Source organism: Vombatus ursinus, unplaced genomic scaffold (genome assembly GCF_900497805.2).
Source record: "Vombatus ursinus unplaced genomic scaffold, bare-nosed wombat genome assembly UNPS02015406.1, whole genome shotgun sequence".
Taxonomy (NCBI): domain Eukaryota; kingdom Metazoa; phylum Chordata; class Mammalia; order Diprotodontia; family Vombatidae; genus Vombatus; species Vombatus ursinus.
In genome coordinates, this window is record NW_020955184.1 from 3,776,947 (window position 1) to 3,800,181 (window position 23,235).

General features: G+C 35.7%; 1 protein-coding gene across 6 annotated transcripts in view; it reads left to right on the forward strand.

Moving 5' to 3' along the window:
* Positions 1-23,235, forward strand: part of RALGAPA1 (Ral GTPase activating protein catalytic alpha subunit 1) — a 311,896-nt gene that overhangs the window by 256,372 nt on the left and 32,289 nt on the right. For all 6 annotated transcript variants that reach the window (XM_027847457.1, XM_027847458.1, XM_027847455.1 and 3 more), the window contains 2 exons: positions 7,806-7,964; positions 8,989-9,116. In XM_027847457.1, the coding sequence (XP_027703258.1) occupies positions 7,806-7,964; positions 8,989-9,116 (287 nt within the window). The remainder of the gene's footprint in view (positions 1-7,805; positions 7,965-8,988; positions 9,117-23,235) is intronic.

The following is a 23,235-nucleotide window of genomic DNA, read 5'->3' on the forward strand; positions in this document are numbered from 1 at the left end:
GTTCTGTCCTGGGCCCTCTTCACTTCTGCCTCTGTACTACTTCATGGTTTTAATTACCATCTCTATATTGAGAATGCTGCAATCTACCTATCCTATCCCAGTCTTTCTGCTGACCTCCAATCTCACATGTCTAACTGCCTTTCAGACATCTCAAGCTGGATGTCTAGTAGACATCTTAAATTCAGCATGTCCAAAACAGAAATTATCTTTCCCCCTAAATTCTCCTCACCCCTCCTAAATTCCCTGTTACTGTATGGGACAACAACATCCTCCCAGTCCCTGAGGTTCAAAACTTAGGTGTTCACCCCCCATCCAATGTGTTGCCGAGGCCTGTCAATTTCACCTTTGCCACATGTGCTCCCTTCTTGTCATGGCCAGCACTCTGACACATTCCCTTATCACTTCACACTTGTACTTGCTGGTGGGTTAGCCTGCCTCAAGTCTCTCCTCATTCCAATCCATCTTCCATTCAGCCACCAGTTACATTCCTAAAGTGCCAGTCTATCCATGTCACAAATGCTCCTCCTCTCTACCCAACACAAATACTCAATGAACTACAATGATTCCCTGTTACCTTCAGGATCAAATGCCAAATCTTCTTTGACCTTCAAAGCCCTTTATAACCTAGCCCCACTCTTCCCTTTCCAATCTTCTTGTGTCTTACTCCCCACCATGTGCTCTTTAATCCAGTGATCCAGGCCTCCTCCTGCTTGTTCCTTGTACAAGATTCTCCGTCTCTCAGCTCTGAGCATGCTGTCAGACTGTCCCTCATGCCTGGAATGTTCTCCCTCCTCACCTGACTTCCCTGGCTTCCTTTAAGTCCCACCTAAAATGTTACTCAGGAAGCCTTTGCCAACCCCTCTTAATTCTAATACCTGCCCTCTATTAATTATTTCCTATTTATCTTGTCTATAAGTTGTTTGTACATATTTGTTTACTTGTTGTCTCTCCCATTAGATTGTAAGCTTCTTGAACTTAATTAATCTGTTCTTTGCCTCTTTTTATATCCCCAGCACTTAGCATAGTACCTGGCAGATACTGGGGGCTTAATAAATGTACTTTGAATTCCATAAGTGCTTGGGTAACATTTGACATCAACAAGTGAGTCATGGAAATAAGTTTTCAAATTTTACGGAACAGATTTATTCAGTTTCCTGAAACCTTAGCATATAGAGCACCAGCCCTGGAGTCAGGACGACCTGAGTTCAAATCTGGTCTCAGATCAGACACTTGACACTTACAAGCTGTGTCACCCTGGGCAAGTCACTTAACCCCAATTGCCTCACAAAACAAAAAAATAAATAAGCACAAAAAGAAAAAAAATGCGTTTCAGAAAAACCGGGAATAAATCATGAATTCTTTAAAAGAAAAAAATTCTTAGATGTTATGAAAGTATACCTATTGAGTATATTTAGACCATAAACTTGTATGCCCAGATATAATTTTTCTCTTTGCTGCCTACCTAACCACTTAGCTATTCCCACAATATTTGGATGATTGATAATTAGAGACAGATTTATATGGAAATCTAGCCAGGGCTTCTTAAACTTTTTCCACTCATGACCCCTTCAGCACTTCTTAAACTGGGTCATGTCCCCCTATGGGGTCACAACCTATAGTTTAAGAATGCTGGATTTCTAGGCCTTAGTTTAGTACATCGACTCCCAAAGTTGTTACATATCTTAATGAGAAAAAAAAATTATAGTAAGTTCATATATATATTTTGAGATTTTTGTTAAACATATCAAACTTTCAAAAGTCATTCTTATAACAGACATTTTAAAATTCTTCCTTCTAGAGATGGTGAACAATTTCCAGTTAATACATGAGAATGTCTTACACTAATATATACCAGATGTTAAAGGTTCAAAGGATGTAAAACACATGACTTGCAGTGATTTAGTATTAAATAAATTTAATTTGTTTGCCTTTAATTGTAAAAATGCATTATTCAGGTAATCCTATGCCTGGAAAACTGATAATGAAACATACTTCCCTCCACTCAGTAGGGAGATGGGGAAGGGACTGGCAGTGTAAAAATAAAAGACAAAGCAAAACTTTTTTAAAAATATAAAATTTTAAAAATTCATCATACCAAATTTCATGAAAAGCTTTTTACTTAAAATGTTTGAAATTGTTTAGTATAGCCTTGCTAAGTACATTGCTTTGGGCCTAAGTCTTCCCTCTTAACTCCTTTGCAGTTATTATTCTTTTTAGTAAAACCTTAGTAATAGACTTACTCTTCACTAGTAGACAAGACGCTCAAGATAAACTTTGGTTGAAAGAAAAGAGAACAGTGTGTTTTCCTTGTTCTTTAGATAAATGGATACTAGAAACTAGAGATTATTTTGGCAAGAGTTCAAGGGTTAATGCAGCAGATAAATAAAAGGAATTTTCTGTAAATTGAGACCTGCATTATTTCAGTTGTCTTGTCTTTCCAAACCTAACTCGTTTAATTTTTTTAAAGTAAATACTTAAATTCTTCCTGACAGTGTGCTCAGCTTTTACTATCGTTTATTACTGCAATTATACATGGTATCACTTAGAACAATCTGCCATTTGGAAATCTCAGTATAGCCTGAAGCTTAATATTCAGTCTGGCTGGTATTGTAACATGTACAGCATATGACTTTAATGTATCAAAATTAGATTGGATCATCCCTCCTGGTTAAATTTATTTCACATTTCTTTTGTATTCAGTTAACATAAACCTATTACAAAAACTGACACATGGTGATGGCTGTATAGGAAGGATATTTTAAAGTATTTTGATTGAAAAATGAAATTTCAGGAACATGACTTTAAAAATTGTGTGATCTTTCTCACTTTTTTGAAAAAATGCACAAAGAAACCTAGCCCCATGTTTATAGTATTAAAATAGAGTATATATTTCATACATTGGTATTAATTTCCTTCACTAAAATAAATATTTTAAATTTTTAGTCCTGGAGTACTGGTTAATTTATTTTTGAACAATAGAAACTGTTATGGTTTCCAAAAAGAGCTGTCTAGGCTAAAAGTATCCTCCTTCAGAGAATTCACTGTACTTAAAAAGTTATAGAGCCGCATTTATAAATTTAGCTTTATTAATAATCTATCTTTAAAGCAATAGATGTCTCTACTTATAATGCTTCAGAAAATCTAGGTGGGCTTCTGCTTATTAGAGAGGATAAATTTTTAAGTTAAGAAATATATAGTTCACATATTAAATCAATATTTAGTGACCACTTAATCTTTAGAGAATGAAAGAAATGGGAAAGTCTTCAGATCTGTATGTTTCTTTTGAATTCACGTATTTAGTTTGTTTACTTTTTGGAATAGGCAAACCATGCAAGTTTTTATAATTTCATAGTTTGGATTTTTTTTTAAGATTTAACTTGTAATTTTATTTATATAGGGAGCCTCTTGATGAAGTAATTCCTACTAATGCAAGCTCGTACCTGCTCTTTGATTTGTAATCTTAGAGAGTTGCTTGGATAACTGAGAAGCTAAATGATTTGTTTACCATTCAGCCAAATTGTTCTCCTTTCTGTTCTTCAATATTTGGATTGCATCTCTTACCTCCATCCCTTTATCAGTGTTCAGAATGTACTTCCTCTTCATTTCTACCTCTTGGAGTCCTTAACCTTTCTTCAAGGCTCAGCCTCACTTCCTTCAGGTTTCACCTAAGCAAAACTTTTCCTGATCCCCCTAATAATGCTCCTCCCTCCTCATTTCATCAGTGTGTTTTCATGTTGTACCCCTAAGTGAAATATTAAATTCCTTAATCTATGGAGTATCTTCATTTTTTTGTCCTTATAATACCATTGCCTAGTTTTGTACATATTAGGTGCTCAGTGAGATCAAATGAGAGTATTTGTCTGAATGTCTCCTCTTTTGAGGTTCACTCAGTCTATATTTATCAACCAATCCACATTCTGGTAGTTGTTGTCCACAGATCTCTAGGACACTCTCCTTCATTCCTCAGTGAATTCGATGACTAACTTATAGTCTTTCTAACTCCAGCCCTAATATAAGGGAATGTTAGCATATATATTGATACTCCCTTAAAGACCCTAATCGCACAATTTCTCAACTTGCTCATTACCTATGGTCACCTCCTCTACCCTACTCCTTGAGCTTGCCATCACCTACAAGTATTCCAGTCCATGTTCATGAACTCTCACATTCCTTTATCTGATCATAATCTATCGTCATTTATCTCTCCCTCTCACGTGCAACTTCACACCCTGTTCATTGTCTTCACCATAATTTCTAATCTATCATTTCTTTCCCAAGCCATCACCCTTGTACTGGCTATCCTCACTACCTTGCCTCTCTACTCAGTTCAGTTCTACATTGTCATATTCTTTCAAGTCCCTTGCCCCTTTAAAGATTATGACCTCCCAAACCCCATTTTATTGTCTTACTGCCATCATCTGTTGCTTATGCTACTATACACACTCTGCTGAATGAAGCTTTAGAAAATCATGAATCCATGTTTGGGTCCACTGCAGATTTATGTTTAAATTTCAACTGGGCCCTCACCGTAACAAGGAAATCTTTTTACACATCCCTCATCAATTAACTATGCCACTCACCACAGTAGTTTTTCTAAATATTTTCATGCTTCCTCAAACTTCCAAAGGTACCACCTCCCCCAACCGTATCAGTTGAGATCCTTTCCTCATAATTGGCTGAAAAAATTGGGGGTATTTGTAGAGAGCCCTGTCTCCTCTCCTCTTCCTCATCACATATCAGTTTGATGCCTTCTGCCATTATCTTCTCCTTCACCCTGTTTTCACATGAAGAAGTAGCCCTTTTGATCAAGGCACTCCCACACACAAGTACAAGTGATCCCATTCCATCCTGTTTTCTCCAACAGATTATCTCCTCTGTTATTCCTACTCTCTCACTCATTTCTACTCTTAAATCTTTCCCTATTGTTTGCTTCCCTACTATCTATAGACATGGCCACATCTCCCTCATCCTGAAAAAACTCTCACTTAATCTATCCATCATCCCCTATCTCTCATGACTTTTGTGGCTAAACTCTTAGAGAAAGCCTTCTACAATCAATCCCTCCACTTCCTTTCCCCTCACTGTTTTCATAACTTTTTGCAGTCTGGCTTTTGACTTCATCATTTAACTGAAACTGCTCTCTCCCAAGTCACTAATGATTTCTTAATTGCCAAGTCAAATGTCCTGTTCTCAATCCTCATCCTTTTTGACCTCTGTATAGCCTTTTGACACTGTTGTTCACCCTCTTCTCCCTAGATTTTTCTGACACTTCCACCTCCTGGTTCTCTTCCCAGACCTAACAGTTGACACGTCGTATCTCTGTCTCCTTTGCTGGATTTTCATCAAGGTCATGCTTACTAACCATGGGGATCTACCAAAGCTCTGTCCTGGACCCTTTTCTCTTCTTCTTCTATACAAGTTCACTTAGTGACACCATCATCTTCCATAGTTTTAATCAGATCTACTTATACAGCAGCAAACTCTGTCCTAACCTCCAACCTCTCATCTCTAACTGCCTATTAGACATCTTGAGTTGGACGGCCCATAGGCAACTTAAACTCAACATGTCTGAAACTGAACTTCACTATCTTTACCCCCAAAGCCTATTACTGTCAGGCGTATCACCATCCAATTACCCAGGCTCACAATTTAGGTGTCATTCTCAATTCTTCACTCACTCTCATTCCCCATATCCAGTCAAGTGCCAGCCTTCATAGCATCCCTTGTATACATCCCCTTCTCTCCTCTGACACTGACTACTCTGTTGCAGGCCTCATAACCTCACACCTGGACTATTGCAATAGCCTGCTGGTTTGTCTCCCTGCCTAGTCTCTCCTCATTCTAATCTCTCCACCATTCAGCTGTCAAACTGACCTTCCTAAAACTTAAGTCAGACCATACCAACCCCATCTTCAGTTAACTCCAATGACTCCCTATCACCTCTAATATCAAATATAGAATCCTCTGTTTAGCTTTTAAAATCTTTGATAACCTGACCTCTACCTACCTTTCCAGTATCCTTAGACCTAACTACCCTCCATATACTTTGCTATCCAGTGACATTGGCCTTCTCACTGTTCCTGGAACACAACACTTCATCACATGACCAAAAACATTTTCCCTGGCAGTCCCTCGTGCCTGAGATATTCTCTCTCATCTCTGCCTCCTGGCTTCCTTCAAGTCTCAGCCTATCTGCAAGATGCCTTTCCCAGTCCTTCTTAATCTTAGTGCCTTCCCTTTCAAACTGCCCCCAATTTGTCCTGTATGTGTCATATTTGTACATAGCTGTGTACATGTTGTTTCTCCTATTAGACTGAGCTCCTTGAGAACAAGCACTGTTTTTTGCTTTTCTTTTTATCAATAACACTTAACATAATTTCTAGCACATTATAAATGCTAGTTGATTGACTGACTGAATGACTTCACCTGAACCCTCACTGCAGCAAGACAATCCTTTCATTCCTCCCTAATTGATTCCCACTCACACTCCTCACTATTCCAAACCTTCTCTTCTCAAGCTTCCTCCCCTTTCCAGCTTTCTTTTATGTGTTATCTTCCGCCAGCACCCTCCCTCTGTTGTCCTAACCTAACATCCTTGATACATAATGATTGGTGTAACAGGTTTTTTTTTTTGTTTTTCAGTCATTCAGTTGTGTATGACTCTTTATAACCCCATGAACCATACTGTCCATGGGATTTTCTTGGCAAGGATACTGGAGTGGTATGCTGTTTCCTTCTCCAGTAAATTAAGGCAAACTGAGGTTAAATGACTTGCCCACAGTCACATAGCAGTTAAGTTCCTGAGGCCAGAACCCAGCTCTTCCTAGGCCCAATGCTGTGTCCACTGAACCATCTAGCTGCCCCCAGAAATGGTCTTACTTAAGCCCTAATGCTCAGTTTGGAAGAAGGGTTACTGATAAGTGGGTAAGCTATGCCCCAGTGATCTCATCCCTCTCATCATTTAATAGGAACTCTGTGTCTTGGTCTTTCTTAGTCAGTGAGGAGACAGTCCATGGAATGGACATGGAATGGAGTGGAAGATAGCAGCAGGGAATTGGGGGGCATGGCCAAACCAACAAGACTAAGAAGTCTGTAAATGGTTACTGAGAGGCAAAAACCAGACCTCCCACTTGAATCACTGAGACCTCCTTAGCTGTTACTTGAGCTGCAAATAGGAAGAGATAAAGTAGATGACTAGGAGGAGGTAGTCCATCTTGTATGAATGAAAGAGTCTTCTTTGGTAGAAGGGACTGATCCCCTCAAAGATATGGGCTGCCTCACTGCCTGTGGTATAACAATTAGTGAACAGTTTAAATGCCTAAATGAGATCTCTAGGGTCTAACAATTATTAGTAAAAATTGAGGAGAAATTTATAAGATGCTAAAGTAAATAAGTTAATAATAAATTTGTTAAATCTAAAGTGATAACTTTCTCATTCAAGGACAGTATTCAAAAAGGAAATGTAACTCAATTCCATCCATTTTTCTACATTTTAATTTTATTCAGAATGTGCTTTGTAGAGGAAGAAATTGAAACTTAACTAAAAGAGAATATTTTGATTATCTGTGAATTTCTTTTACCTGTGCTTTCTCTTTTTCATTATAATATCCATTGTTTTACATGTTTTCTTGATACTCACATTGAACATTTTAAAATCTTATTTTAAACTTTTTAACCTCTTTTCTTCTTAAGACAATTTGATACCATAGCACAGATTGGAATGATTGGTATCTATAGCAGTGGGACTACATGTATTTACATATTTTATGCAATGTTTTGTTAATATTACTTTCTTGTTTTCCTAGTTGCGACACTTAGGAAATGATGAAGTGCACATTGTTTGGTCAGAGCATACTAGAGACTATAGAAGAGGAATTATCCCTACAGAATTTGGTGATGTCCTTATTGTAATATATCCAATGAAAAACCACATGTTCAGTATCCAGATAATGAAAAAACCTGAGGTATGTGGATTGCATTTTCTTTAATTTTTAAATAATGTATTTGCTAAGTTATTCACAATTTTGCTTTAAAAAAAAGTATGTGCATTTTACCTAAGAATTAATTAATATGTCCTTAACCCAGTCAGAGTCAGGAGATGAGTAAGACAGTTTCCCATTCCCATGTTTATTGTCTGAGCCTTCCACAAGAGAAGCCATGGCAAAAAAAACCTTAGGAAGAATTGGCCAAAGCCACCCAATCAAAATTAAAGAGTTGGTGGTGGTAGAAAATTGAATATTCTCTGCATTAGCACGTGCGCGCATGCACACACGCATGCACACGCACGAAAAGAGGCAGCTAGTTGGCACAGTGGATCAAGGATAGAACCTGGAGTCAGGAAAACCTGAGTTCAAATCTGGCCTTAGATATTTATTAGCTATGTGACCCTAGAAAAGTAATTTAACATCTGTCAGCCTTCGTTTCCTCATCTGTAAAATGGAGATAATGAGAGCATCTATCTCCCAAAGTTTTTGTGAAGATCCAGTGACATAATATTTATAAAGTCCTCTACAAACCTTGAAGTGTTATATAAATGCTAATTATCATTATTATTATTATTACAATATTTTCACATGGATATTCTGTAGAATTCTGCCTTCTCTTTTTTGGGGGGGAGGGTGATTGTCTTCTTATTAGTAATGTATATGTAATATTTAAAAATTTACAGAGTTCTTTGTCACAGTAGTCCTGTAAATCAGTCACTGTGAGCATTATCTCCACGTACAGATGAAGGCCCAGGAAAAAGTGATTTGGCCAATGGTTATAGAGCTAGTATCATAGGTAATATTTGGAATCAGGTCACCTAACTCCAAGTCCTGTTCTCTTCTCATTATATAAATACATGTATTGATTATCACAGAATACAATTAAAATACCAGACTAATATTCCTAAAAGTATTGTATGCAGATAATGCTGTTATCTCCTTTATTGTTAATATTTTAGTGAATACATTAAACTCTAAAATAACTTTCTAATTTATGATTTAGGTTCCATTCTTCGGTCCACTTTTTGATGGTGCTATTGTAAATGGAAAAATCCTTCCCATTATGGTTCGAGCTACAGCTATAAATGCAAGCCGTGCATTGAAATCACTGATCCCATTGTACCAAAATTTGTATCCTTTTTAATGGTATTTTTCCTTTCTTTAGACCACTTTCAAAGGTAGATAATTCTCATGTGTTGCTAAAAATATTTAATCTATTTATTATAGAATTTATGTACTTACTAAGAGTAGGAACAATGGTTATGTCATTATTCATATTCTTGAATAATGTACTTTTCAGCATTACTGGTCAATCATAAAAATTTACACAAATGTATATTTTCTGTTTTGTATTCATTAGTTTCATACTATTAAGAATAGGCTTGATGTTCTTAAATGTACTATACATTAAAAATTCAGTAACGACTTGTCATCTTTAGGAGTGAAAATTGAACTTTACAAAATAGTAGCTAATTAGGACATCTCGTTGTTGTCGTCGTAGTCGTTGTCCACTCATTGCAGTCATGTCTGATTCTTCATGACCCCATTTGGGGTTTTCTTGACAAACATACTTAAATGGTTTGCCATTTGCTTCTCTAGTTCATTTTACAGATGAGGAAACTGAGGCAAACAGGGTTAAGTGAATTGCCCAGGATGACACAGCTAATAAATGTCTGAAGCCAGATCTGAACTCAAGTCTTCCTGACTCCAGGGCCAGCACTCTGTCCACTGTGCAATCTAGCTGCCCTGTTAGGACATTCGTCTTATTTATTATGTATTTTATGTATTTTTTAATAACCAGTTAAGAAGTTTAAAATTATTCCCTCTCAAGCACTCTCTGTTCCAGCAAACTGGCCTGCTTACTACTCTCTATACAATAGTCGATTTCTCTCCTCTGTGCCACTGTAACCAAGGATGCTCTCCATCATCATTTCTTGGAATCCCTCAGAATTCTAGGTTCAGCTCAGGTGCTTCCTCCTATTCCAGGCCTTTCCTGCTTCTCTCATATTTTGTATTTACTTATACTTCTATCATAAATTCTTTAAGGGCAGGGAACTATTTTTAGTTTGTCTTTGTATCCTAGCACCTTTCTTTTAACCAATAGGCACTTTGCAAATGGCTGTTAAATATAAATAAATTGAAGTAATTTCATGAGCACTCACAATGGGGGAAATTTCAAAAGAGTTTGCTTAGGAAATAGCACTGGAACTGAGCTTCTAAAGAACATAGAGATTAACAGGGAGTATATTCTTTCCAGCAGTTTTATGTCCTGTTATGTTTACAAAAGGTTGAGAGTCTAATCCTTTATACTTATAATTTTGTTAATTTATATTGAGAATATACTTTATTAAGAATGTCATACTTAGATACTCAAAGCAGCTCTTTCCCTTGGAAAATATTAGATGCATAATGATCTATTTTCTCTTAAAAACTTCTTTTTTCCAAGAATTTTACATATTTCCATATAAGATTTTACAGAGACTTATTGACTTGACCTGTGTTATCCCAGCAAGCTAGCATCAGAGGTGGGATTTGAATCCAGGTTTTCTTCCCAACTCCTAGACCAGCACTCCATCTACTATACTGTGCTGTTTCTTTTAACGTCATTGCTATTCTTTCACAAACCTTTATGGTTTTGACCTATTTTACACTTAGCACATTTTAATGTTTTAATTTCACCAAAGTATAATTTCATCTGTAGTTATATATCATAATTTCAGTGGAAGCAGAACACAATGGAGAAGTGTTTTCATTTTCCTGTATAAAAAAAGCTCTATCTTACATCAATTCTAGGTACAAACCTAGAATTTAGTGAGAGAAAACAATTTTTTTTGGCCCTCAATAGAATCATAAATTCTCAGCTGAAAAGGAACTAGTAAATAGCATTTAGATACTTTATTTACAAGAGTAATGAACTATTTCTAAATTGGAATAAGAATATTGCAGACATTCAGGTTCCATACTGTGACAGTCCAATATATAGTTTGCCTCTTACTTGTAACAAATTATTGAGTTATATATGGATTACGTATGCACTTTTAAGTTCTAGCACACATTATAGCTTTTATATTTGCCTAAAAATCTAGAAAAAGATGTGGCAGTATGGTGGCAACATCAGTCTAACAATCTCTATAATAAAAATCTAGTGAAAATTGGATATGTAAGACCACATTTTTTCGGATGGTTGTATTCATCTTAACGGGCTGAAGAGATAATGTTTTGCACATTTAATTATTTTTTAAACTTATGTTATTTTAGGGAAATTGTTATGTTAATTTTGACCTCATTTTGCCTACTATGCTCAAGTGAATATACTACTCTTTATACACTGATTCTGAATTATTCTTTCCAAACGCTCCAGAAATCTGTTGCTACTATCTTTAAATATTGGGTTTTTTCAAACCTGTTAAAAATATAAATAGTCAAGCAAAACAAATTTCCACATTAGCTATGTGCCCCCAAAAAATATACTTTAGTTTGTACTCTTGAGTCCATCACCTTTTTTATATTGAGGTGTGTATAGCATGTTTCATCATGAGCTTCCTGAAATTGTGGTTCATTATATGCTGTTGATCAAAGTTCCTAAGCCTTTCAAAGTTATTTGTCTTTACAATATTGTTGTTATTTTGTAATTGTTCTCCTAGTTCTGCTCCCTTCATTTTACATCAGTTTATACAAGTCTTCCAGATTTATCTAAAACCATCACCTTCATCATTTCTTAAATACATTTTTTAAATACATCATTTCTTAAAATACAGTAACATTCTGTCACATACATATTCTATAACTTGTTCAGCCATTCATTCGTGGGCACCCCTTCAGTTTCCAATTCTTTGCCACCATGAAAGTTGCTATAAATATTTTTGTATATATTGCTCCTTTTTCTTTGATCTCTTTGGGGAATAGATTTTGTAACAGTTTTGCCAGGTCAAAGGGCATATACACAATTCAGTTGCTTTGGGGACGTAGTTCCTCAGGAACAATTGTGATCTTTTATTAACAAGACAAAACTTATTTCAACTGAAAAGATTGATTTCAGGCTTTTAATACTGTAACATTTAAATACATCCAAAATCTTTTTAATTTTAAACTAGACATTTATTTAAGTATCAAAATGAAGATACTTTAAGTTTATAAATAAGCAGCAATAGAGAATAATATTTATGATTATGAGCTGAGAAGGGGTGACCACATTGAGGCATAGTAAGAGTGGGAACCAGGGTGCAGCAGGCACTACGGCCAGTGTCACCACCGTAGAAATAGTGAAACATCAAATTGAGGCTCTGCAATAGCTTGATGATTATAGAATAAATAGTCTTAGCATTTCTAGTGGAATTTGGAGAGAGAAACATAGACCATGAGAGAAATCTAATAAGCACAAAAGAGTATGAAGGTCATTTGAAAGTCTGGTTCTGAGAGGTGAAAAGGTGAGGCTCCAGGGAATCCAAGTTAAAGAGGATAAGAACATCACAGAAGTGCCCAGGAAGCAGGAGGTGCCCCAAGTTGTTGATGATTATAAAAAATTTGGAATGAACTGGCTGCCTGAGTCCCATCTTCAGGAGAAAGATGAGCAGATAAGTTTATCTGGTTCAGAATCTTAGTGTTCCTGAAGAAAAGTATTCTCAGAACGAAGATAAATTTGTAGAGCAGTTAACGTTGTACCCAGTGAACTCAAGCATGCAGAGAGACCTTTGTTGAATTTACTGAAATTGGCAATAAAGCTTGAAAAAACAACTGATGAGCTGACAGGCAAACTGAAATGCACCAAAGAGGTACACCTCAGCATACGAAGGATGCTGGACTAGACTCTACTTGACATGAATGAGATTTGGAAATCCCATCCCCCAAGCCTGACCAATCACTGCTCCTCCCACTAACCCTGACTTTCCTGGAGACCAGTCTGTCTGAACCTGACTAAACTGATGGCTAATCTGGAAAGATGCTTCTTATTCTACAATCTCCTCCAATTTCAGTTATATCATACTGTCTCCATAACTCTCCCCTCAGATCCTAGCTGGGAACAAAATTTAAGAAAACACGAAAACAATGTAGTAATGTCTTTAGAAGCATGTTGTGTAAAGTATACATTTAATAATGACCTTTTTTTATTGTAGCAACCATTTATAAAACATTCCAAATAATGTGAAATGTTTTACATAATGCCTTAGAGAATTGAGAAATCAGCAACCTTGTGCCAATTACCGTTCCCATTTTTTTTAAATCAAGAAAAGATGAATTTAAAATGGGTTGCCTTGCCTAAGGTCTTCTCTCACACATTAATCAGAAAATCACTCTTTGATAATCCCTCAGTCTTCAGTAGTATTTTATAGAAAAGATAGCACTTTCCAAGCATTTTTCCTAACATTTTATTTAGAAGAATGGAATTTCGACTGTCAAAAGATACAGTGTAGCAAAAAATAATTAAGGATTGAAAATCTAACTTCATAGGATAGAAATGTATCATTATATTAGAAAGAAGTAAGTTTTACTAGAGAATAATAATCTTATATAACCATGTTCCTTAAACCATTCCTTTTCCAAGGTACAGAATTTCATTGATTATTAAATCTTTATGCTAAAAGGCAGTGTTGCTTAGAGGGGAAAAGTACTGAACTTGGAACTAGTAAGATGTGGGCTCAAATCCTGCCTCAGACATTTACTAGTTTTGTAATCACAAGCTGTTTCTTCAACTAGGAATAAAGGGGATAATAAAGATAATTATCTGTCTCATAGGGATACTGTAAGCATCAAATGAGGTTGTGTATAACAAACTTTGAGGTTTATAAAGTACTGGTTTGACTGGTACTTGGTACTGAGCAATGAGGTTTCCTATAGTGGACTTTTTCCAAGCCACCTTCAACCCTCAAGAAATAATGTATATTACTAATTCATTACAGCTCCATGATCTACAGCAAATCATTGTAGAATATGGTACTTTTTTCCCTCAGAAGGTCCTGAACTTAAGGTCCTTCCCATGTCAGCTATTTTGTGTTTTCTTTCTAGGAAATCAAAAGAATTATACTTTTTTGAAAGTGATGGTCATGCTAGAATATCAGAAGTGTGCAAATAGGAAAATAAAGAAAGTGTATATAAGTTAGTTGATCCTATAACATGGAAAACAAACAAGAGCAAATCAGAACAATGTACTCTTGTATATCTTTATTGCTTATTATTGAAGTCATACCAACCATTCCCTTAACTTGTCAATACCTGAGAACTTCCTTTTCATATGGGGACTTGTTTCTTGGGAAAGTAACCATCAGCTGCAGTAATGTTGTACCAGACCATAATCCTAACTAGTGTGTTACTAGCACATGCTTTTCCCTTCACTAAAGAGAAAACTAATAGAACTTCACCATTAATTAGCTTATCTTGGAAGTCTGACCAAAACTACAAAAAAGGAAGAAGTAAATTATTTTGGTGGTCCAGCCAGAAAAGACTTTCAGAACAACAGATTTTAGCTATAGATATCTAAATTTGTTGTTATAGGGAGCAGCAGCTTTCTATCTCCTGTTGCACATGTCCACCTTACTATCCTACCTGATGGTAAACACAGTACTTATTCATCATCTTAGATTCAACCAGTTCTCCACATAAGAGATTTCCTTTTCCTTTTCTCTAAAAATTTCATTTTATTACCTTTTGTTTTATATCATATTCATTTCTGATTATATGATAAACATGTACAGCTATGAATATTTTGGCATGTATGGGACCTTTTTTTGGCAGCTAGGTAGTGCAGTGGATAGAGCACTGGACCTAGAACCAGAAAGATTTGAGTTTAAATCCAGCCTCAGATATTTTCAGTGACCCTGAGCAAGTCACTTAAACCTCTCACAGGCTTAGTTTCCTCATCTACAAAATGGGGATAATAATAGAATCTACCTCCCAAAGTAGTTGTGAGGTTAAAATGAGATAATATTTGTGAAGTACTTTGCAAACTTATCATCATCATCATCATCATCATTATTATTAATTATTTCTGTCTTGTGTTCTATGCCTAAGAGTGATCTACTCCAGTCTGCTCCCTCAGGCCAGGCTCATGTTCCTCGATTCTATTCTTATTTTTTATCTTTTTTTCCTTTTTTTTGTCCAGCATACATAAGTTATCCCTTTGTACTGCAGATCCCTAATCTTCTTTTATTTTGAATAACAAACATCCCTGGCATCCTTTTCCAAGAAATGTTCATTTAATGCGTCTCCTTCCTTGCTCCTTTCCTATTCTAGGATACTCTTAGAATTTAATCTCCTGTTTGTGGCCTTTGCACATAAATGTTCCTACAATTTTCTGAAAGACAAAAGCTCATCCCCTCCTTTGTCTAGCCCAAGTAAGGATGTGATTAAATTTCTTTCCAACTTTCTTTGGTTGAAATACCTTCTGAGGGGCCCTATTTCCAGGAATATTCATTCCTGAAGGAAAAAGCTTGGAACTTTGGAAGAAGCTCCAGATGCCTTCAGTTCAATTCATCAGATATTGATTAAGCATTCCTTATGGTCAAGATACCATGCTAGGCACTGGGGCCACAAAAGTATATAAGTAAATAGACACTTAAAGAGGGAGAAAATGCTAATAATTGTGGAGGGGGGATTCATAGGTGGGAGTCCAGAAAGCCATCATATAGAAGGTGACACCTGAGCTATGTTTTGAAGAAAGCTGGGCATTCAGTGGGGTTTGGGTGAGAAGGGAGTACATTCCAGACATGAAGGTTACTTGTACAAGGGTGGAGAGGCAAGAAATGGAATATCATAAAAGGAAGAAAGTTAGCCAAACAATTTGCCAAAAATGGAAAGTTGTATAAGGAGAAGTGAACCAGATAAATGACAGACAAGAGGAGTTTGCATTTTGTCTTAGAGACAGTAAGATTTTGAAGCAGAGGGAGGGAGGTGATATGGCCACATCTATGTTTTTGGAATGCCAGCTTGGCAGCTTTGTGGGGAATGAATTAAAGAATAATGAGACTGGAGGCAAGAAGAGTGGTTAGGAGGTTTTTGCAGTAATCTAGGTAAGAGATAATGAGGACCAGAACCAGAGGAGAGGGTATATATGACTAAAGAGAAGGATACTGATACAGAGATGTTAGTGAAATTGAATCAACAAGAATCTGCAATTATTAGATATAAGGGCTGAGAAAGAAAGAGAAGTAATAGTCAAGGATAATTCCATATTTGAGAAAATAGATTGTAAGATTTCCCAGGCTCCCTTAATTCTAGTGCTTTCTGAGATTACCTTTTATTCCATATGTATTTTGTATTTACATAATGTTTGCGTGTTGTCTCCTCATCAGAGGATTTAGTACTGTTTTGCCTCTATGATTTCCAGAGTTTAGGACAGTGCCTGGCACATTGTAAGTGCTTAAGAAGTACTTTTAGATTAACTGACTGGTTCTATCAATATAAATGGGGAATTTAGGAGAAGGCATAGATTTGAGGTAGCAATGAGGAAGAAACTTAATGAGTTTTTATTTTGGACAGATTACATTTGAATTTCCTACAGGATAACCAGCAGAGATTTGGTGACATAATGGATTGGAATTTCCTAGAGAGAGTACTGCTGTATATATAGATTTGAGAATCATCTACTTATAAATGATGATTTAACTCACTGAAGTTAGTGGGATCATGAATAAGAAAGTATAGAGAGAGAGAGAGAGAAAAAAAAAGAAACAAGACAGAGCCTGGGGCACTGCCCACAGTAGGCAGAAGAGGGAGGATAATGCAGGAAAGGACACAAAGAAAGAAGGATCAGATAATTAAAATGAAAACTAACACAGAACACATAGGAGGAGAGTGAATCCAGCAAGAAAGGATTGTCAACAGTGTCAAAAGCTGTGGAGAGTTCAAGGAGGGTAAAGACTGCGAAAAGCCATAAGATGAAGTAGTTAAAAGATGCCTAGTAAACTTGAAGGGAGCAGTTTCAGTCAAGTGGTGGTGAGGAAATAGAAGTAAGGAATATGAAAAATCCTTTTTTGGAGTTTGACTGTAAATGGGTGAGTGATTGAGGAATATAGCTTATAATGGTCAAATGCAGGTTTACTAAGGATGACTGAGCATATTTATAGGTAGTGGGGAAGAAGCCATTGGCTAAGGAGAGATTAAAGATCAAAGGCAGAATATTTGGTATATTCTAGGGCCTTCACTTTACCATCTGCAAAATCTGGAATCTGCTATATTAACACTTAAGATACTTATTCCCTCAACTGTCTTGCATCACAAGAAATTTTCATTCACAAGTGAGAGAAGAATTTCACAGACCCTGAAACCGAGTATAGTCTTTGTCTTTATTAACTGCCTATATTACAACTCAGATTCCCTCTTCTGAAAAATAAGACCATTGTTCCAGATTCTAGGTAAATTTCATCTCTGTCAATATCCATTAACCCATTGATTGCTACCCCCTTCTTGCTCCATCCCATAAAATAATTTCTGTTCTTTCCAGGACCTGGGAGTACTATGACTTTGAGACAAAGTAGGATTTCTAAAAGGGTATTATTTTATCTCCTGTCTTCCTTGATAAGGATTTGTTCCTGAAGATCTACTTTTTCTCTATCTCCCCGTGCATGTGGTTAGATGTCCTTTGTACGTGATTAACCATATTTCTGAAGTCCGTTGTAAATATTCTCATGTTGTTTCTCAGTGGCATTCCAGAGGGTTTGTTTGTTTGTTTGTTTGTTTGTTTGTTTGTTTTAATAACCCTGGGAGCACTGATTTAACTGCTTATTCTTTTTTTGTTACATGAACTTGTTTAACTTATTAAAGTTTCTTTTGCTTGATAAGTTTGCCTATCAAATGAACTGCTCACCTCTGGCTTCTTCAGAAGGAATAAATTAATTTTTCCCTTTTTCTGAGGATCCATCTTTATTCATTGTTGAGTTCAGCTTTGAAGGATAAGTTATTTGGGATCATAAACCAAATTCCTTTGCTTTTTAGAATATCAAATTCCAATTCTTCCATTTTTCATAATCTTGTGTAATTTAAGCTCTTTTTCCTTGATGTGTGAAAAATCTTCCTCTTTGCTTCCTGAAAGATTTGTTTATTAATGTTTAAATTATGAAATTTTGTTATGAAGTTTTTGGTGAGTTAAATTTAGATTTCTTGCCCATGTACATTGCCCTATGTTTTTCTTTAAATAAGTTTTTACATCTTTTGTTTTTTATGTCACTATAAATTTCCCCAGGATCCCTCTCTTTCCACATCCCATGTAAGACGTTATTTTTTAAAGAAAAAAAAAAGAAAGAGGAAAAATCAGCATAACTGATTAAATCCAGTGGATCTGATGGGATCATGAATAAAAAAGTATAGAGAGAGAAAGAAAAGGGAGCCAGGACAGAGCCTTGGGGACTGCCCCTACGTGGTAGGCAAGGGGTGAGGTGTTGGGGTAGAGATGTAGATGATCCAGGAAAAGACATAGAGAAAGAGTGGCTCGATAGTTTTGAGAAAGCAGTGTCACAGAACACAAAAAGAAAACAGTGTATACAGCAGTGAATCCAGTCAAGAATAAATCAAGAAAGTCTGAGAATATGTGCAACGAACAACACTTTTGGACCTCCAACCTCTGCAGAGCAGTGAGGTAGATATATCTAATCATTTATCTTCTTTCCATACATGCTTTTTCTTTTGACTTCTTTTTCTTTTTTGGCTAGGCAGTGGGGTTAAGTGACTTGCCCAGGGTCACACAGCTCATACCTGTTACATGTCTGAGACCAGATTTGAACTCAGGTCCTCCTGAATCCAGGGCTGGTGCTCAATCCACTGCATCACCTCGCTGTCCCCATACATGCTTTTTCTTTATAATTTTGGAACATTCATTCGGGGGGTAGGAGGATCCTTTCTTTTTACATTGTTGTAGTCGTGTATATTTTCTTGGCTCTGCTTACGTCCCTCTTCATCAGTTTATGTAGATCTTTTTATGTTTCTCTGTATTCATCATATTGATCATTTTTTATATCATCTGAGGCCAAATTTGAACTCAGGTCTTCCTGAGTCCAGGCCTGGACCTCTATTCACTGTACCACCTAGCTGCCCTCTCTATTTTTTAATCAATACTAAATAGTTTTGATGACTACTGCTTAATAATAGTTTGAAGTCTGGAATATAATCATGTAATATTTCATTACATTCAAATGCCACCATTTATTTAGCCCTTTTCCAATTGATAGGCCTCTACTTTGTTTCCAGTTCTTTGCTATCATAAAAAATGCTGCTATAAATGTTTTGGTGTATATGAAAACTTTCTTCTTATTAATGACCTTCTTGGAGTATAAGCCTAGTAATATAACCTCTACATCAAAGGACACTTTTAGTAACACATTTAGGCACTTTATTTGTATAATTCTAAATTGCTTTTCAAAATGATTGTACTAATTCACAGCTCCACCAACCTCATTTGAGCATTCCTATCTTTTGCTGTCTTTGTCAATTTATAACATTGTAAGGTGAAACTTCAGGATTGTTTTGATTTGCCTTTCTCTTATTACAAGTGATTTGGATTTCTTTTGTATGGTTATTAATAGTTTTATATCCTTTGACCAGTTAGTCACCTATTAGGGAATGGTTTTTGACCATTTTTATTTGTATGTGTGTATGTATGTATGTTAATTGTGTATATGTTGGATACCAAACCCTTATTAAAGAAATTTGATATAAATATTTTTATAGAAGCTTTTCAGTTTCATATAGTCAATTTTGTCTTTTGTAATTCTCTCCCTTGTTTGGTTAAGAATACATTGCCTAATCATAGTTGTGAGAGGTATGTGATCTGCTTCTGTTCTCATTTTTAATTGGTATGATCTTTAATATTATGGTCACATTTCCATTGAGAGTATGTTGTGAAATATGGTATGGAATATGTTGGTGTAAGCCTAATTTCTGCCAGACTGCTTTCTAGTTTTCCCAGCAGTTTTTATTAAATAAGTAAAGTTTTTCTTAGGTAATTTATGTTCCATTTTATTCAACACTTGATTGTTGAGTTCTGTTGTTTCTGATTCTCCCTTATGTAATATGCTCCATTGATCTACCTTTTTACTTGTTATTGTTGTTCAGTCATGTGACCCCATTTGTGACTCCCATTTGGGGTTTTCTTGGCAAAGATGCTGGAGTGGTTTGCTGTTTCCTCCTCCAGCTCATTTTGCAGGTGAGAAAACTGAGACAAAGAGGGACAAATGACTTAGCCAGGGTCACACAACTATTAAGCATCTGAGGTCAAATTTGAACTCAGATCTTTCTGAGTCCAGGCCTGGACCTCTATTCACTACACCACCTAGCTGCCCTCTCTATTTTTTAATGAATACTAGTTTTGATGACTACTGCTTTATAATAATTTGAAGTCTAGAAGAGATAGAACTCCTTTGTCCCTACCTCTTTTCATTATTTCCCATGATAATCTAGATCTCTGTTTTTTCAAATGAATTTTGTTTTTATTTTATAGAGGTTTGCAAAGTATCCCTTTGATAATTTTATTGGTATAGCATTAAAATTAAATTAATTTTGATAATATTGTTGTTTTTACTATATTGGTAGAGCCTAGCCATGAGAACTGAATATTCCTCCAGCTGTTTAAATTGTTCCTTATTTCTTTAAAAAAAACTTTGTAATAGAGTATCTATTAGTGAGTCTAATCACATATTTTTTCATGTTTTTGTAGATGTGTACTAGATATTTTATATATTTTGTAGTTATCTGGAATAGGGGCAGCTAGATGGCACAGTGGCTAGAACACCAGGCCTAGAAACACAAAACCTGAGTTCAAATCCAGCCACAGATACTTACTAGCTGTGTGACCCTGGACAAGTCATTTGTCTCTGTTTTCCTCATCTGTAAAATTTGCTGGCGAAGGAATGGCAAATCATTCAAGTATCTTGGCCAAGAACACCCCAAATAAGGTTACAAAGAATTAGACGCTACTGACATAACAACAGCAAAAATTATTTGGAATGGAATTTCCCTTTCTATTATTGCTTCTTGGGTTTTGTTTTTATTATAAAAATCTTGTTGATTTTTTTAAGGTTTATTTTGTAGCCTGCAAGTTTGCTGAAGTTGCTAATTGTCTCATTTAGTATTTCTGATGATTGCCTAGGATTTTTCAAGTATAATATCACCAAATAGGGATAGTTGTATCTCCTCTTTACTTGTCTTTATTCCCTTAATTTTTTTCTTTTGACTTACTGCTATTGCTAGCATTTCTAGAATTATATCAAATATCCTAACCACTTTTTGTTGATTTTTGTTATTTTACTCCACTTGGTCCATTTCTTACTATTTTGAGGCAGCGAAGGAAAGCTGATCTTGTAAATAATCCTAACTTGTCAGAACTTCTCTCAGGATTGTCTAGGCAAGCTCTATGAAGGCTTGTCCCTCCCCCCCCCCCCCCCCCTTTTTTTTTTTTTTTTTTTTTGCTCATTTGTAAGGCTCATAATCTGTTGTCATCTTCCTCCATAATGTTCTTCAAACATTAAGTTGCAGAGTTGTTGCACATATTCATTGGTAGGGGGAATTTGCTCATCTGAGAACTCCCTAGACTAATCAGTTTATAGATCCAGTCCCTCTTTTCCTCTATTTCCAGGCTCTCCTGCCAAATATTTTGTTTATGAGATTGTCAATGTGGATGCCATTTAATTCTTCCAGTAATATATCCACTCTTGAGTTGTTGATCAAAGATCTCACATTTGTAATAACAACAGTTAAATTACTGTTTGTAGACAGTCTGAAAACTTGGCTTCTTAGCACTCCCTACTCCATTGTCTCTCACTTCATTACTTTGGTGCAAGATTGAAATGTAGTTATTCTTTTCTGTTTTACCTGTTGCCATGACAAAAGAATTCATCACCAAATGACCAGCTTTCTGATGACAAGCTTCTCAATTTAGATAACCTAGTTTTCAAATGACAGGCACAGCTTGTTGCCAGGACTATAAGAATCCTTGCTTTTCCATTCAAGTAAAACTAGCTGGAGCTTTGGCTCTGGGAGCCCTTTGAAGATCCAGGTTCACCTTAATGGCATGATGAGGCATTGTGGCAGGATCTGTTCTATTGGTAGAGTACCAAAATACATCATTTTGCCAATGCACAGTAGATTATATTTTGTGCTTACTACTATTATTTAAAAAGAAAACGTATTATCTTATTTTTCTTAACAGGTGTAGACCCACTCTTCAGTCTACAGAATATTGTGAATCGAAAGTTGATGTATTTTTTAAGGTCATACAAAGAAATTTAAAATTAATCATTGTCTACTTTTTAATGTTATTTTTTAATTATTAAAATTGGATTTAGTTGATCAAGAGAAGTGATAGTTCACATTCAGGACTTCACAGGAAGAGAATGAAAGAGGTTTCAGGAAGAAATTATTTGTAATTTGGGAACTGTTCAGCATCATATTCTAATATAGTCTAGTCATCTGGTGTGTGATTTTGTGAATTTTTTATATTACCGTGAATAATCTCTTATACATACTATTCAAACATACAGTTGTGAATTATCAGTGGGGTACTGCATGGTTTTCTTTAAAAGATGTGAACAAATTTTAAGCACTTAATAGTTTTTGGAGATGGCTTATTATATATATTTTATTAAATATCTTAATAATAATCTAGAACTTAGGATCCTTAGTCTAATATTAACCATAGTTTTATATCTTATGATCAGGACATATAGGATCATAGATTTAAAATTTCAGGGAACCTCAAAAGTCATCTAGCATTTTATATATGAGGAAACTGAAGCCTGCCCCAGAGGTTACACAACTTGCCCAAGGTCACAAGGATAGTAAGAGTCAGCGGTGGGATTTGAATCCAGGTCCTCCCACTGGCAGTGATTTTTCTACTTTACCACAACCCTCTCATTGTGTTTGATCTCTTTGTTATTCTATTTATAATTTAACAATGCAGTTATTTTCATAACAGAGAATTAGCGGTTTGGTGTTCTTTTGTTGTTACAGCCCTAAAAGAGGAAATCCCTTTCTATAGTCACACATCATTTTTTGCACATTTTTGGGTTATAAGGCACTGTGCTTTGTGTAGGGGCTAAAGAATATAGTTTAAATAGCCTAACCTCTTAGGAGCTTAGTTAACAAACATGTAAACATCTTTCAGAAAGATGACTAACTGAAAAACTAAAAAAAGATACGATTTTTAGTCAACTTAGGTTTCTCAATATTTCAGAAAAAAATCTAAGCTTACAATGTATAATAAGTTGAAGATAAATATTTAAAATTTAAAAATACTGGGGCGGAACCAAAATGGTGGAGTAAAAGCAGG